The following is a 13,478-nucleotide window of genomic DNA, read 5'->3' on the forward strand; positions in this document are numbered from 1 at the left end:
GTGCGTTTTTAAATGAACAGTCTGAAACATGGACGGGAATAACGGGCCGCCCGATAACGTTCGGATTGTCTTTGTTTTTGAGAAGGGGGCAATGAATCGGCGTCATAGTCTTGAGGATTGACAGTCAAACCATCCAATCCTGGCCCTTCGAGGGAGGGGCGGGCTATTTGGCTCGCGTGAGCGACGCGGCGAGGGTGCGCGAGACCGTGCGTTTGAAGGAAACGGACAGCCCAGTGAAGAGGCAGCGCGCGCCCGCCCGCCCGCGTGTGCGAGGGGCCGGCGCGCGAACAGCCAGCGCGCGCCCACGCGGTAGTAGCGGTCCGCATGTGCGAGGGGCCGGCGCGCGAACAGCCAGCGCGCGCGGCCGCCAAGGAGTCAAACACAAGAGACAACAAATCGCTGTCAGAAACGGTGCGCATCACATTCGAGGCCGCCAGCGATTCATTTAAGCGAACAGAGCTGGGAGAGAAGGAAGAAAAGGGAGGGAAAGGGGAAAAGCAATGGACTGAGAAGGAAAAAGCCGACAGCGGTCCCGCACGGCGCTAACCCAGCCGTTAAAACAGCTGTTTGTCTCCAACCACCCCGCCCCCAACCGAGGGAAAAGTACATTTTTTCCCCCACTCTCTCCCCTTCAGCAAAATCAAAATGGAAATTCTTCCTTGACAAGCGGGAGAACGCCTAAGAAACCACAATGCGGCGAAGCTGAAAGTTGTGCTGGTATTTTAATCTGATATATTGTTGAGGGGGTTGTCGGCCAGCCCCGGCCAGGATTGTGTGGGTGAGGATGATGCAGAAGCAGCTGCAGAGGGATGAGGTTTACCGTTGGTTCGGTGAGTTGAATTCCTCTCAGAGAGTGGATTTCATCTGCGGGCTGCTCGATCTCTGTATCCCCCTGGAACTTCGCTTCTTGGGCTCCTGCCTGGAGGACTTGGCCAAGAAAGACTACCATTCTCTCAGGGACTCGGAGATCAAAGCGAACAACGTGGCTGACCTGGCCAGCTTGACGAACATGACGGACGAAGTGGTCCGTAGCAAACTCATCGTCTCCTTGGCCTTGCTGTGCTCCGACAACAGGGAGGCGTCTGGGGTCCTGTACCGCACCCTTACCCACATCGATTCCATCATCAATAACTATGGCCTTCAGCTTCACGACAGGACTGGCGACGAATTCCTGCTCTTGTTCACCATGGCTTCCAACCACCCTTCCTTTACCTTCCACCAAAAACAGGTTCTGAGGCAAGAGTTGCTGGAGATCCAGAGGATTATCGATAGTACTTCCAACACGAACACGGTTCCCGTCACGACCCCAACATCAGTTACGACTGCAGCCGACTGGGATACTAGCTCGACTGTATGCAAGGTGGGATGTATACAAATAGATATATAGGTATAGAGAGAGAATGCCATCTGGCTGATAGGTAATCAGAGCACAATTTCATCGCAAGCCGAAAAGTTCAACTGCACTGTAAATGTCCTTGAGCTTTAACGACTAGGGATCAATCCATAATTAATTTCTTCATGGAGTATCCATAGAAATTGCTCCTCAGTTGCTTGCATGGTGACCGATGTCTAAGATTAATTTCTCGGATTCTGATTTTCAGTAATTGATTTCTGATTTTCATTGATTTTTTTTCCTCTAGGGTAAAGGAAATTTTTGTACAATGATTCTATATTTGATAATTTGAAAACAAAATATTTTTCTTTCTCAAGAATAAAATTTGCAACTTCTGTTATCCCCTTAAAATTCTATATAATTTAAAATATGACTACTTTTAAAAACTTTTTGTCATTAATATTTCACATTCAAATGGTGCACCATTACTACTGGACTTCTGGGATTTATCATGGTCTTTACGTATTTTACATCTACGTTCTTCTCGGTGACTTCATCCAAAGATGGAACATGAACAACAACTTGTATTAATGTAATAAAATGCCCCTCGGTACCCCACAGGAGTGTTATGAAACAACATTTGGCACTGAACCACATAGGTGGATATTAGGGCATATAACCTAAACCTTGGTCAAAGAGATAGGTTTCAAGGAGAAACGTGATAAAGAATTTATGGGAGGGAATGCCAGAGCTTTGGGCCTTGGCAGCTGAAGGCATATACATCGATGGTGGAACGATCAATATTGGTGGTGCCTATGAGGCCTTTAGTAGATAGCACAGATATTTTGGAAGGTTATGCAGCTGATGGAGATTGCAGAGATAGGGAGGGCTGTGGCCATGGAGCGATTTAAAAACCAGGATGAGAATTTTACAGTCGAAGCTTTGCTTCATTGGATGTCAGCACTTGGGTAGTGGGTGAATTTTGTATGAAAAGAAAGAAAGACAATTATATACTGCCTTTCATGACCATTGGATGTCCCAGAGTGCTTTGCAGACAATTATATACTTTTGAAGTGTATTTACTGTTGTAATCATTAAATCATAGAAACTTAGCAGCACAGAAGGAGATCATTCAGCTCATTGTGTCCGAGCTGGTCAACACAGCTACCCATTCTAATCCCACTTTAGAACATAGAACAGTACAGCACAGAATGCACCAAGTTTGTAGCCCTGCAGGTGATAGCTCTTCCAGTAGACATCCAAGTACTTTTTAAATGTGATGATAGATTCTGCCTCTATCACCCTTGCACCCTCTGTGTGAAAACAATTTCCTCATCTTCTGGCTAATCCCTCTTGCAGTTACTTTAAAGTCATGCTCACTGTTTTTTGACTCTTCTGCTAAGGCAAATAAATTGTTCCAATTTATCTAACCCATTATAATTTTATACACCTCAATTAAGTGACCCCTCCACTTCCCCTGTTTCAAAGAAAACAAACGCTGCAAATCCAATCTTTCCTTGTAGCTAAATTTTCCAAGGCTTGGCAACATCCTCATAAATTTCCTCTTCACCCTCTTCAGTGCATTCACATCTTTCCTCTGATGTGGTGCTGATCAGGAGCTGGTTTAGCACAGTGGGCTAAATAGTTGGATGTAAAGCAGACTAAGGCCAGCAGCGCGGGTTCAATTCCAGTACCAGCTTCCCCGAACAGGCACTGGGGCTTTTCACAGTAACTTCATTTGAAGCCTACCTGTGACAATAAGCGACTTTCATTTAATCAGGACTGTGTACGGTGCTTAAGCTGTGGTCTAAATAGTATTCAATACTGTTCCAAACATAACCTCATTGCTGTTGTATTTTATGCCTCGGCTAATAAAGGAAAGTATACCATATGCCGCCTTAAGCACCAAGTTGACCTGTTCTACTTTTAAAGATCTGTGGCCATAGACTCTTAAGGTTTCTCTGTTCCTCCACACTACTCAGTATCCTCCCATTTATTGTGTATTCCTTTGCATTGATGTACCTTCAATGCTTACCAGATTGAATTCCATTTCCACTTTTCTGCCCAATTAACTAGACCAACTATATCTTCCTGCAGTTTCAAGCTTTCCTCCTCACGGTCAACTACATGTCCAATTTTGTATCATCTGCAAATGTCTTTCTCCTACTCCCTAACTGTAATGTAGGAAATGCAACAGCTAGTTTGCTTGTAGCAATATCCCAAAAAACAGCAATGTGACAACGATCAGATAATCTGTTTTTGTGATGTTGATTGAGGAATAAATATTGGCCAGTGCACTGGGGATAACTTCCATGCTCTAGGTGCGAGTGAGGACATGGCAGTAGAGTTTTGGATGATAAATTTACAGGGGTAGAACATGGGAGCTGGCCAAGAGTGCTTTGAAATGAAAATCGCTTATTGTCACGAGTAGGCTTCAATGAAGTTACTGTGAAAAGCCCCTAGTCGCCACATTCCGGCGCCTGTCCGGGGAGGCTGGCACGGGAATCGAACCGTGCTGCTGGCCTGCTTGGTCTGCTTTAAAAGCCAGCGATTTAGCCTTGTGAGCTAAACCAGCCCCTAGTCAAGTCTAGAGCTAACATGTGGATGATAGCTCCAGCAGCAAATGATCTGAGGCGGGGGAGATTCAGGTACTGTTACAGAAATGGAAATAGTCTTGGTGACAGTGTGGATATATGGTTGGACAAGGTTTCAAGCAGTCTGGTTCAGCCTCAGACAGTTACTAGGGTCAGTGGTTTTGGACAATAATTTGTGACAAGGACTGAAAACTACCTTTGGTCCTTTTACTTGGTTGGAGGAATTGTCTGCTTATCCAGTGCTGGATGTTGGACAAGCAATCAGACAACTTGGAGACAGTGACAGGTGAAGAGAAGTAGTGGTTAGGTAATGATGAATTTTGTCAGCACACAGGTAGAAACTGATGTTGTATGTTTCAATGATTTAATTGAGGGGCAGCATGTAGATGAGAAATAGGAGGATGCAAAGGTAAATCCTTGGGGAACACCAAAGATAATGGTGCTGAAGTGGGAAACCATTCCAGGTGATTATCTGGATACAACTGAATAGGTAAAAATGGAACCAGGCAATTGTACTCTCACCCAATTATAGAACATAGAACATAGAACAGTACAGCACAGAACAGGCCCTTGATGTTGTGCCGAGCAATGATCACCCCACTTAAACCCACATACCCCTAACCCAACAATCCCCCCATTAACCTTTACACTACGGGCAATTTAGCATGGCCAATCCACCTAACCCGCACATCTTTGGACTGTGGGAGGAAACCGGAGCACCCGGAGGAAACCCACGCACACACGGGGAGGACGTGCAGACTCCACACAGACAGTGACCCAGCCGGGAATCGAACCTGGGACCCTGGAGCTGTGAAGCATTGATGCTAACCACCATGCTACCGTGAGGCCCGATTGGATGACAGTGGAGAGACATTGGAGGAGGCAGGTATTGTCAACCATGTCAAATGCTGCAGCAGGTCAAGCAGGATGAGGCGAGTTGATTTACCTTTGTCACAGTTATGTAGGATGTCCCTTGTGACTGAGATCATTTTGGTACTGTGTCATGGTGCAAACCTGATTGAAGGATTCAAAAATGGAGTTCCGGGAAAAGTGGAAATTTATTTAAGAGGAGACAGCACGTTCATGGACTTTAATGAGTTTGGCGATGGGGCAATAGTTTGGAAAAAAGAGGGTTCAAGGCCTTTTTTTGGGGGGAGGAGCATGTTGATGATTGCAGATTTGAATGAGCCGGAAATAGCACCTGAAGAGAGAGAACTGAACCCTTCCTGGCTCCCATTTTGGCTTAAGTGGTTATCAGTTTAATAGGATCCAGGAAGGTTGAAGTATGTCTTGTGAATAGTATGAACTTGGAGAGAGCAGGAGGGGAGATTGGAGAGAAATTAGGAAAAGATAAGTTTGAGGGCAAGATCATTGGAGAACCTTAAAGAAAGTTTGGCCAGTGGGCTAGGGAAAAGCAGGCATATGGTAAAGGCAGCTGTTCAACGGTTTCAATCTTGGTGAAAAAAGAAATACATGAAGCTCTTGGGCTTGTTCAGGTTCCATATGTAACACCGACTTCTCTCAACTTCTCCACTGTTTCTTGCTTAACTGCTTTCCTGAAATTTCACCCAATTAATCACTGAAAAGGCAAAGCCATTCTCTTTGGCTTTACAATCACAAACTTTGTTCCTTAGCATTAAATTCAATTTCCTACCATGGACACCACCTCAGACTGTTCACAACCCTATTCGACCATCAACTGAGCTTCTGACCCCATATTCCAACTATCACAAAGATTATCTTCTACTACTTCCATAATATCACTCACTTCCACTTTTACCTCAAGCTATTTGCTGCTGAAATGTTCATTTATACCGTTGTTCCCTCTGGGTTCAATTATTTCAATACTTTCCTGCCAACCATCCATCTTCCATCCCTCCATAACTTTGAACTCATCCAAAATGCTGCTGCCTTCAATCTTACTCTAACCAAGTCATGTTCATCTATTATCCCTATGATTTCATATTTAAATTGGTTTTCATCCACCAACGCCTAATTTTTTTAATTCTCATGCGTCCGTGGCATTTTATCTTATCTTTGACCATCAACCCGCCAACTTCCAAGACATCTACCTACCTTCTGGCTCTGGTCTATTGTCCAGCCCTGCTTTCTCCTTCCACTCTTGGCAGCCTCATGCTTTCACTCATCTAAGACCAATACCTTGGGCTCCCCTCTCAAAACATCTCCACTTTTCTCTGCTTTCCCGTTTTGAAGCATTCATTAAAATCAAACTCTTTAACTAATCTTTTTGTTAACTGCCTTTTATCTCCATTTCTACTCGATACAATTTTTTATCTGATAACAACAATCCTTTGAAGTGCTTTGGCCATTTTACTCTATTAAAGGCACTATATAAATGCAAATTGTTATTGCCTTTTAGTATTTAAGTGTTTTTGCATTTGCTGAGAACGCCTTTTGTCATCAGGAATGTGCAATGGAATTTTGATTTTTAAGTTCTGCATGGTGCAAAATAGAAGACTCTTTAAAAATGTCTGTCACATGTTGTAACCCTGAGATGATGCTGAAGATTTTAAACATGTTATTGTTTAAAATTAAATCATCTATAAATAAATTTAAATCCAGAAAATAGTTAACTTGTTAAAATAAATGCTTTTAGTGTTATAGCCAATCTTCTGTTGTAATTTTAAAAAAAAAACATTTTCTTAAGGGCATTCCAGGAAATCCTGATTGCAAGTCTCTGTTTTATCAGTACTAAATCAAGCAAAATTGCGACACTACTAGAGTTTCGGTGGTTCATTTAACTTAATATGACCAAATAGTTAAATAATTTGAGTTTTTAAAGTATAGAGAATAAATGTTCTTTGAAGGTGAAGTATCTTAGGATTTGATCCAGTTTTATTTAATTTACGGTTGCCGGTTGTTGGTGAGACATTGCTGAAACTCAGTAGAAATTCAAGTTAAAAACTTGTCAGGTGCAAATAAGAATTGTTTTATTGAAGTTCATTGGTTACAACTTGAAAATGATTTAAAAGGTAGTTTGTAGACAATTTGATTTTCTTCAAAGAATCACAGGAATTATCTTCTGAGACAATAGCCTGAACACAACTTTAAAAGTCAGAGGCTGAAGTCAAAGTATGAAAATGAAATAGGAATACAGAACTCTTTTCTAATTCTCTCTCTCTCTCTCTCTCTTTCTGTCTTGTTCTCTTTGTCTCTCTGACTTGTCTGTCTTCTTGCCTTTCTGACTTGTCTGTCTTCTTGCCTCTAGTCTTCTGTCTCTAGTCTTAAAATGGTGGCCAAATTATCCATGGATATACTATTTGATATCTGTCTTAAGCGATCTGATCACACCTCACTATAATCCTCATTGGTTCAAACTATATTCAAAACACATTTGATTTGATAACAAGCCGTCCATCATGACAATGTAACGCCACTTCTAATTGTTGCTTATTGGTATGTTTCTCATGGGATATTGTGCTTTATCAAAACCAGCAAAAACTGGTCTAATGCTGACCTACCTATTGCCACCATGGAGACCTCATGTTATCTCATCATGCTAGGCTAGGCATAATTCAGAACATACAACTCAAACTGTCTTTTATAAGATTGTTTCACTGAGAATGTTGGAATCAAATATATACATATATATTATATTTGAGTCGATGTTTTAACTGTCCATTTATTAAAAACAAGGCAATATAGTTCAAGATATTTTTTTTTAGCTTGTATAATTTATGGGATATGATTCAACCTAATCTCGAGCGGCGTGAGAACCGTACAATCCTTCATCCTTATCCCTCGTTGCTATGGATTCCGCCCTTGCCCTTGGAAAAATGTGATGTTTTTATCAGTGGTTCTGTTTTTCCCAAACACATGTCTGAGTTTGGAAGTTGTATATTTCTTTCATTTTAAAACTGGGATTTAATATTTCTGTCTTAAACAGTCTTCTTACCTATATTAAGTGTATTTAAAATACCTGACTTCTACAGAAGGTCCTTAGAGAATCTTTTTGAATTGGTTAAGTTTGTAACTGAATAAACCCAATTGTCATATAAATCTATTTTCCATTCGTTTGAACTTGGTTTTGGAACTGGAGTGCTGGTAGTGGGGTGCGGGGATGGGGGTGGGGGTGGAGGGTGGTGGCAAGTGGTGGAATGATTACCATAATCTGTATGGTATGAAAATGATTCTTTGTGAAATACCACCCACTAGACAAGGTCAGTTAAAATTAAACTTTAGTTTCATGCTAAAAGATTTTGGAGAGTAAAGAAGAGATGAAGATTCAGTACACCTGCGCTGAATGAACTGTTGTATCTTTTAACTTACTCGTGTGTGTGTGCGTGTGTGCGCGTGCGTGCGTGCGTGTACATAATGTGTTTAAAAATCCCGAACCAGCTATTGGTCTTGTGTTTCCACTAGATTGCCTCTTTTTTTTATCCCAATTTGTCCAAAATCAGCTAAACAGTGGAAAAGATCCAAGCGCAAATTGCATCCAATGCCCTCAAAATTGGTTACATCCCAAATCAAATAAATCACCATGGCAGGTAACCTATTTGTATCCATTTGTGGGCCTTCAAGGAGATTCTTTAATTCTTAAAATTAGGCTGGATTTCTGGGCATAAGAACACTAAAAGATGACTTCTGGCGGCGGCCATGGAGTGAGCGGTTGCACATTTGGTGGCTTCCGCTCAAGGCTGTATTTTTCGCTCGTATCCCTGCCCAAAAGGCAAAGTTTTTGATGGCAAGAGATGCAGGAATGCCTGTAGTAGGTGTTACTCCTCTGTGGTTGGTGGATGGATCCACGAACTAGGAGTAGGGCAAGAACAAAAGGGTTGCTGGAGCAGGAGAGTCTTTGCGGTGTGCCACAGAGTAAGATGGCAGAGGTCAAGGGGGTTCTGCCCACCCAGTGGTCAACCGAACAGCTAGTGGAATTTCTGAATGCAAAGTTCAGCCAGCAGAGCAAGGGGCCCTTGAAGACCTGGAAACAATTAAATTGGGGATCAAGAGAGTGGAACAGAGGCTATGGTCCTAGGGCCGGGCGATCCAGAAAGTGGAGGAGGCGGTGGGGCAGCAGGAGGAGCAGCTGGCCTCGTTGGTGGCCGAGGTGGGGGTGATGCGGGAGACTCAAAAGAGGCTGAAGGAGAAGGTGGAGGATCTGTAGAATCGTTCCAGAAGACAAAACTTGAAGATTTTAGGAATGCCTGAAGGCATAGCAGGTGCCGAGGCCGGCACGTACGTGGCCAAAATATTGGAGACGCTGATGGGGGGGGGGGGTCTTTGACTGGCCCCTGGATGTCGACCGAGCGCACAGGGTGTTGATGAGGAGGAAGCAAGCGGGCGAGCCACCAGGGACGATGGTGGTACAGATGCACCGCTTTCTGGTTAAGGAGAAGATCCTCCGATTGGCGAGACAGATGAGGAAGTGCACCTGGGAGGGGAATGAGTTGCAAGTGTACCAGGTCTTGGGAGCAGAGCTGGCGAAGAGGATGATCAGGTTTAACCGGGTCAGGACTGCCGTCTTTAAGAAGGGTATGAAGTTTGGGGTGCTGTACCCGGTCCACCTCTGGCTGACCTTCCAGAAGTGCTATTTTGACATGCCAGAAGAGGCGACGGAGTTCTTGAGGGACAATGGACTGGGAGGAGCGCGAGAACACTGAACTTTGGAGGAGTTTGTGCGTGTTTGTTTGTTTTCTGAAAAATGTTTCCCTTTTGAAGTGTATCCTTTGTTTTGATGGCAGGTTAGGGTTGATTGGATGATGCAGACTTTGAGACGGGCTCTGGGGAGGATTTCTGACTTGGACTCGCACCGATTGGTCGTGGGGGTGGATTTTAATACGGTTATTTCATACTTCTCCCTCATGCACCATGTGCACTCCTTGGAGGGCAGGCTGGGGGAACATCGAGGCTAAGTGCACCTTTTGCTGCTCTTTGGGGGGGATTTGTGGGGGTAGGGAGGTTGGAGACCTTGGCAGGGGCTCCAATGCTAGCTAGGTGGGCAACTTAATGGGAGTGCAGTGGGGGATTCTCAGGAGGTAAGCATCGGGGGCAATGGGGCTGATGTTTTGTTTAAGAGTGGGGGGGGGGAGGGTTGCTGACAAGGGTGTGGTTGACGTGACATGGCTGGTCACATGGAACGTGAGGGGGCTGAATGGGCCGGTCAAAAGGTCATGTGTGCTTTGCGCATCTGAGGAGCCTGAAGGTGGACGTGGCCTCTTTCCAGGAGATACTCTTAAAGTTGGGGGACCAGGCAAGGTTGAGGAAAGGATGGGTGGGGCAGGTGTTAGATTCGGGACTGGATATGAAGATGGAGGGGGGGTGACTGTGATCATAGAATCTTAGAATTTACAGTGCAGATGTTGAATAAGTGGGTGGGATTCGAGTTGGGGAATATTTTAGCTGACTCTGGGGGAAGGGGTGGTTCGTGATGGTGAGTGGGAAGCTGGAGGGGAAGCAGGTGGTCCTGGTAAATATTTATGCCCCAAATTGGGATGATGCAGACTTTGAGACGGGCTCTGGGGAGGATTTCTGACTTGGACTCGCACCGATTGGTCGTGGGGGTGGATTTTAATACGGTTATTTCATACTTCTCCCTCATGCACCATGTGCACTCCTGGATTGAGTTTTTTGTGCTGGATGAGGTGTTGCTCGCGGGGGTGGTGGACGTGGAGCATTTGGCGATCGTGGTCTCTGACCACGCGCCGCACTGGGTGGATTTGCCAGTGGACCGAGGGAGGGGCCCATTGTCTGCAGTGGAAGTGGGATGTGGGGCTGTTGCCAGATGAGGAAGTGTGCGAGCGGGTGAGGACTGCCATCCGGGGGTACGTGGAGCTAAATTAAACAAGGGAGGTCATGGCCGATGTGGGAGGCGCTCAAGGCGGTGGTTAAGGGAGAGTTAATCTCAATTCGGGCACATAGGAAGAAGGCAGAGATGGCAAGGCTGGTAGATGAGATCCTGAGGGTGGACAGAAGATATTCGGAGACCCGGGAGGCAGGGCTGTTGAAGGAGAGGCAGAGGCTCCAGATGGAGTTCAGATTAGTGTCCACTGGGAAGGCGGTGGGGACGCTTCAGAGGGCCAGAGGGGCACCAAATGAATATGAGATTAAGTAGATGCAGTCCCACCAGTTGAAGCCAGAGATGGCTCGGCAGAGTAAAAGACGAGATGGATAGGGTGGTGTTGAACCCGGAGGGGGTGAATGGCGTGTTTGAGGCGTTTTACAGGAGATTATATGAGTCGGTGCCCCCGGCCGGGGCGAGGTGGTGGGGATGATATGGAAATGTGGCAGTTCCTGGGTGGGCTGGAGTTTTCCAGGGTAGAGGGGGAATTGGTCCAGGGATAGGGGGCCCCAATTGGGTTGAGGGAGGTAATGGAGAGCATGGGGGCGAAGCAGACAGGGAAGGCCCCGGGTCCGGACGGGTTTCCAGTGGAGTTTTATAAAAAGATTGGGGGGACCTGGGGCCACTAGTGAGTTGGGGACCAAGGGCAATGTGTCCAAGTTTGCAGATGACACTAAGATAAGTGGTCAAGCGAAAAGTGCAGAGGATACTGGAAGTCTGCGGAGGGATTTGGATAGGTTAAGTGAATGGGCTAGGCTCTGGCAGATGGAATACAATGTTGACAAATGTGACGTTATCCATTTTAGTAGGAATAACAATAAACGGGATTATTATTTAAATGATAAAATATTAAAACATGTTGCTGTGCAGAGAGACCTGGGTGTGCTAGTGCATGAGTCGCAACAAGTTGGTTTACAGGTGCAACAGGTGATTAAGAAGGCAAATGGAATTTTGTCCTTCATTGCTCGAAGGATGGAGTTTAAGACTAGGGAGGTTATGCTGCAATTGTACAAGGTGTTAGTGAGGCCACACCTGGAGTATTGTGTTCAGTTTTGGTCTCCTTACTTGAAAAAGGACGTACTGGCACTGGGGGGTGTGCAGAGGAGATTCACTAGGTTAATCCCAGAGCTGAAAGGGTTGGATTATGAGGAGAGGTTGAGTAGACTGGGACAGTACTCGTTGGAATTTAGACGGATGAGGGGTGATCTTATAGAAACATATAACATTATGAAGGGAATAGATAGGATCGATGCGGGCAGGTTGTTTCCACTGGCGGGTGAAAGCAGAACTAGGAGGCTTAGCCTCAAAATAAGGGGAAGTAGATTTAGGACTGAGTTTAGGAGGAACTTCTTCACCCAAAGGGTTGTGAATCTATGGAATTCCTTGCCCAGTGAAGCAGTAGAGGCTCCTTCATTAAATGCTTTTAAGATAAAGATAGATAGTTTTTTGAAGAATAAAGGGATTGAGGGTTATGGTGTGCAGGCCGGAAAGTGGAGCTGAGTCTATAAAAGATCAGCCATGATCTCATTGAATGGCGAAGCAGGCTCGAGGGGCCAGATGGCCTACTCCTGCTCCTAGTTCTTATGTGTATAATGAGGCTAGGGAGAGGGGGGAACTCCCCCCTACAGTGTCACAAGCTTCCATCTCCCTGATATTGAAAAAGGACAAGGATCCGTAGCAGTGTGATTTGTACTGTCCGATATCAGTATTGAACGTAGACGGCAAGTTATTGGCGAAGGTGTTGGCTTTGCAAATCGAGAACTGCATCCTGGGGGTGATAGGCGGGGATCAAACGGGTTTTGTGAAAGGGAGGCAGTTGCTGGCGAATGTGAGGAGGTTACTCAATGTAATTATGAAGCCTTTGAAGGAGCATGAGGTGGTGATGGCGATGGACGCAGTGAAGGCGTTTGACTGGGTAGAGTGGGCATATCTGTGGGAGATGCTAGGGCGGTTTGGGTTCGGGCAGGGGTTTGTGGATTGAGTCCGGTTGCTATACAAGGCACCGGTTGCAAGTGTGCGGATGAATATTTTGGGTTGTTTCGGGGGACCGGGCAGGGGTGCCTGCTCTCCCTGTTGATCTTTGCTTTGGCAATTATACTTATGGCATTGGGGGATTGGAGTTGAATTGTGCCGGGGTGGGTACCGAGCATTGGGTCTCGCTGTACGTTGACGACCTGCTGTTATACAATTTGGACCCATTGGGCAGTATTGGGGATATTATGGGGATTTTGGAGGAATATGGGATAGAATGATGTGTTCCCGATTGAGACTAGAGAGCAAGAGAGGAGATTAGGGGAGCTGCCGTTCAAGGTAGTGGGGGGAGGGTTTTATATAGGCATCTAGGTGATGCGGGGCTGGGCCCAGCTGCACAAGTTGAACCTGACTCGTTTGGTGGAGAGATGATAGGGGACTTTAAGAGGTGGGATGTGCTGCCATTGTCGCTGGCCGGACGGGTGCAGACCGTAAAATTTTCGGTGCTGCCAAGGTTTCTGTTTGTGTTTCAGAACCTCCCAATCTTCTTCCCGAAGGCATTCTTTAAAAAGGCCAATGTGCTGATCTCTATGTTTGTGCGAGTGGGGAAAACCCCGTGGGTCAGGAGGGCTTTATGGTCAGTAGGAAGCTGGGGGGATGCTGGTGGTACTAGTGAATATTAATGCACCAAACTGGGACGACACGGAGTTTATGAGGCGGGTGTTGGGGAGGATTCCGGACCTGGACTCGCATAGGTTGATCATGGGGCAGGGAGGGTACC

The 13,478-nt window shown here is 45.6% G+C and overlaps 1 protein-coding gene across 3 annotated transcripts in view; it reads left to right on the top strand.

Annotated features, from left to right (window-relative positions):
• The first annotated feature begins 338 nt into the window (after window positions 1-338).
• Window positions 339-13,478, top strand: part of zcchc14 (zinc finger, CCHC domain containing 14) — a 180,851-nt gene continuing 167,711 nt past the window's right edge. For 2 of the 3 annotated variants that reach the window (XR_005461792.1, XM_038806530.1), the window contains exon 1: window positions 340-1,360. Coding sequence is in view for 2 of the 3 variants with exons in the window: in XM_038806530.1 (XP_038662458.1) it covers window positions 785-1,360 (576 nt within the window). In the remaining variant the exon portion in view is untranslated. Of the gene's footprint in view, window positions 1,361-13,478 lie in introns of all 3 variants that reach the window. The other variant, XM_038806531.1, reaches the window with a different exon arrangement.

Source organism: Scyliorhinus canicula, chromosome 9 (genome assembly GCF_902713615.1).
Source record: "Scyliorhinus canicula chromosome 9, sScyCan1.1, whole genome shotgun sequence".
Taxonomy (NCBI): domain Eukaryota; kingdom Metazoa; phylum Chordata; class Chondrichthyes; order Carcharhiniformes; family Scyliorhinidae; genus Scyliorhinus; species Scyliorhinus canicula.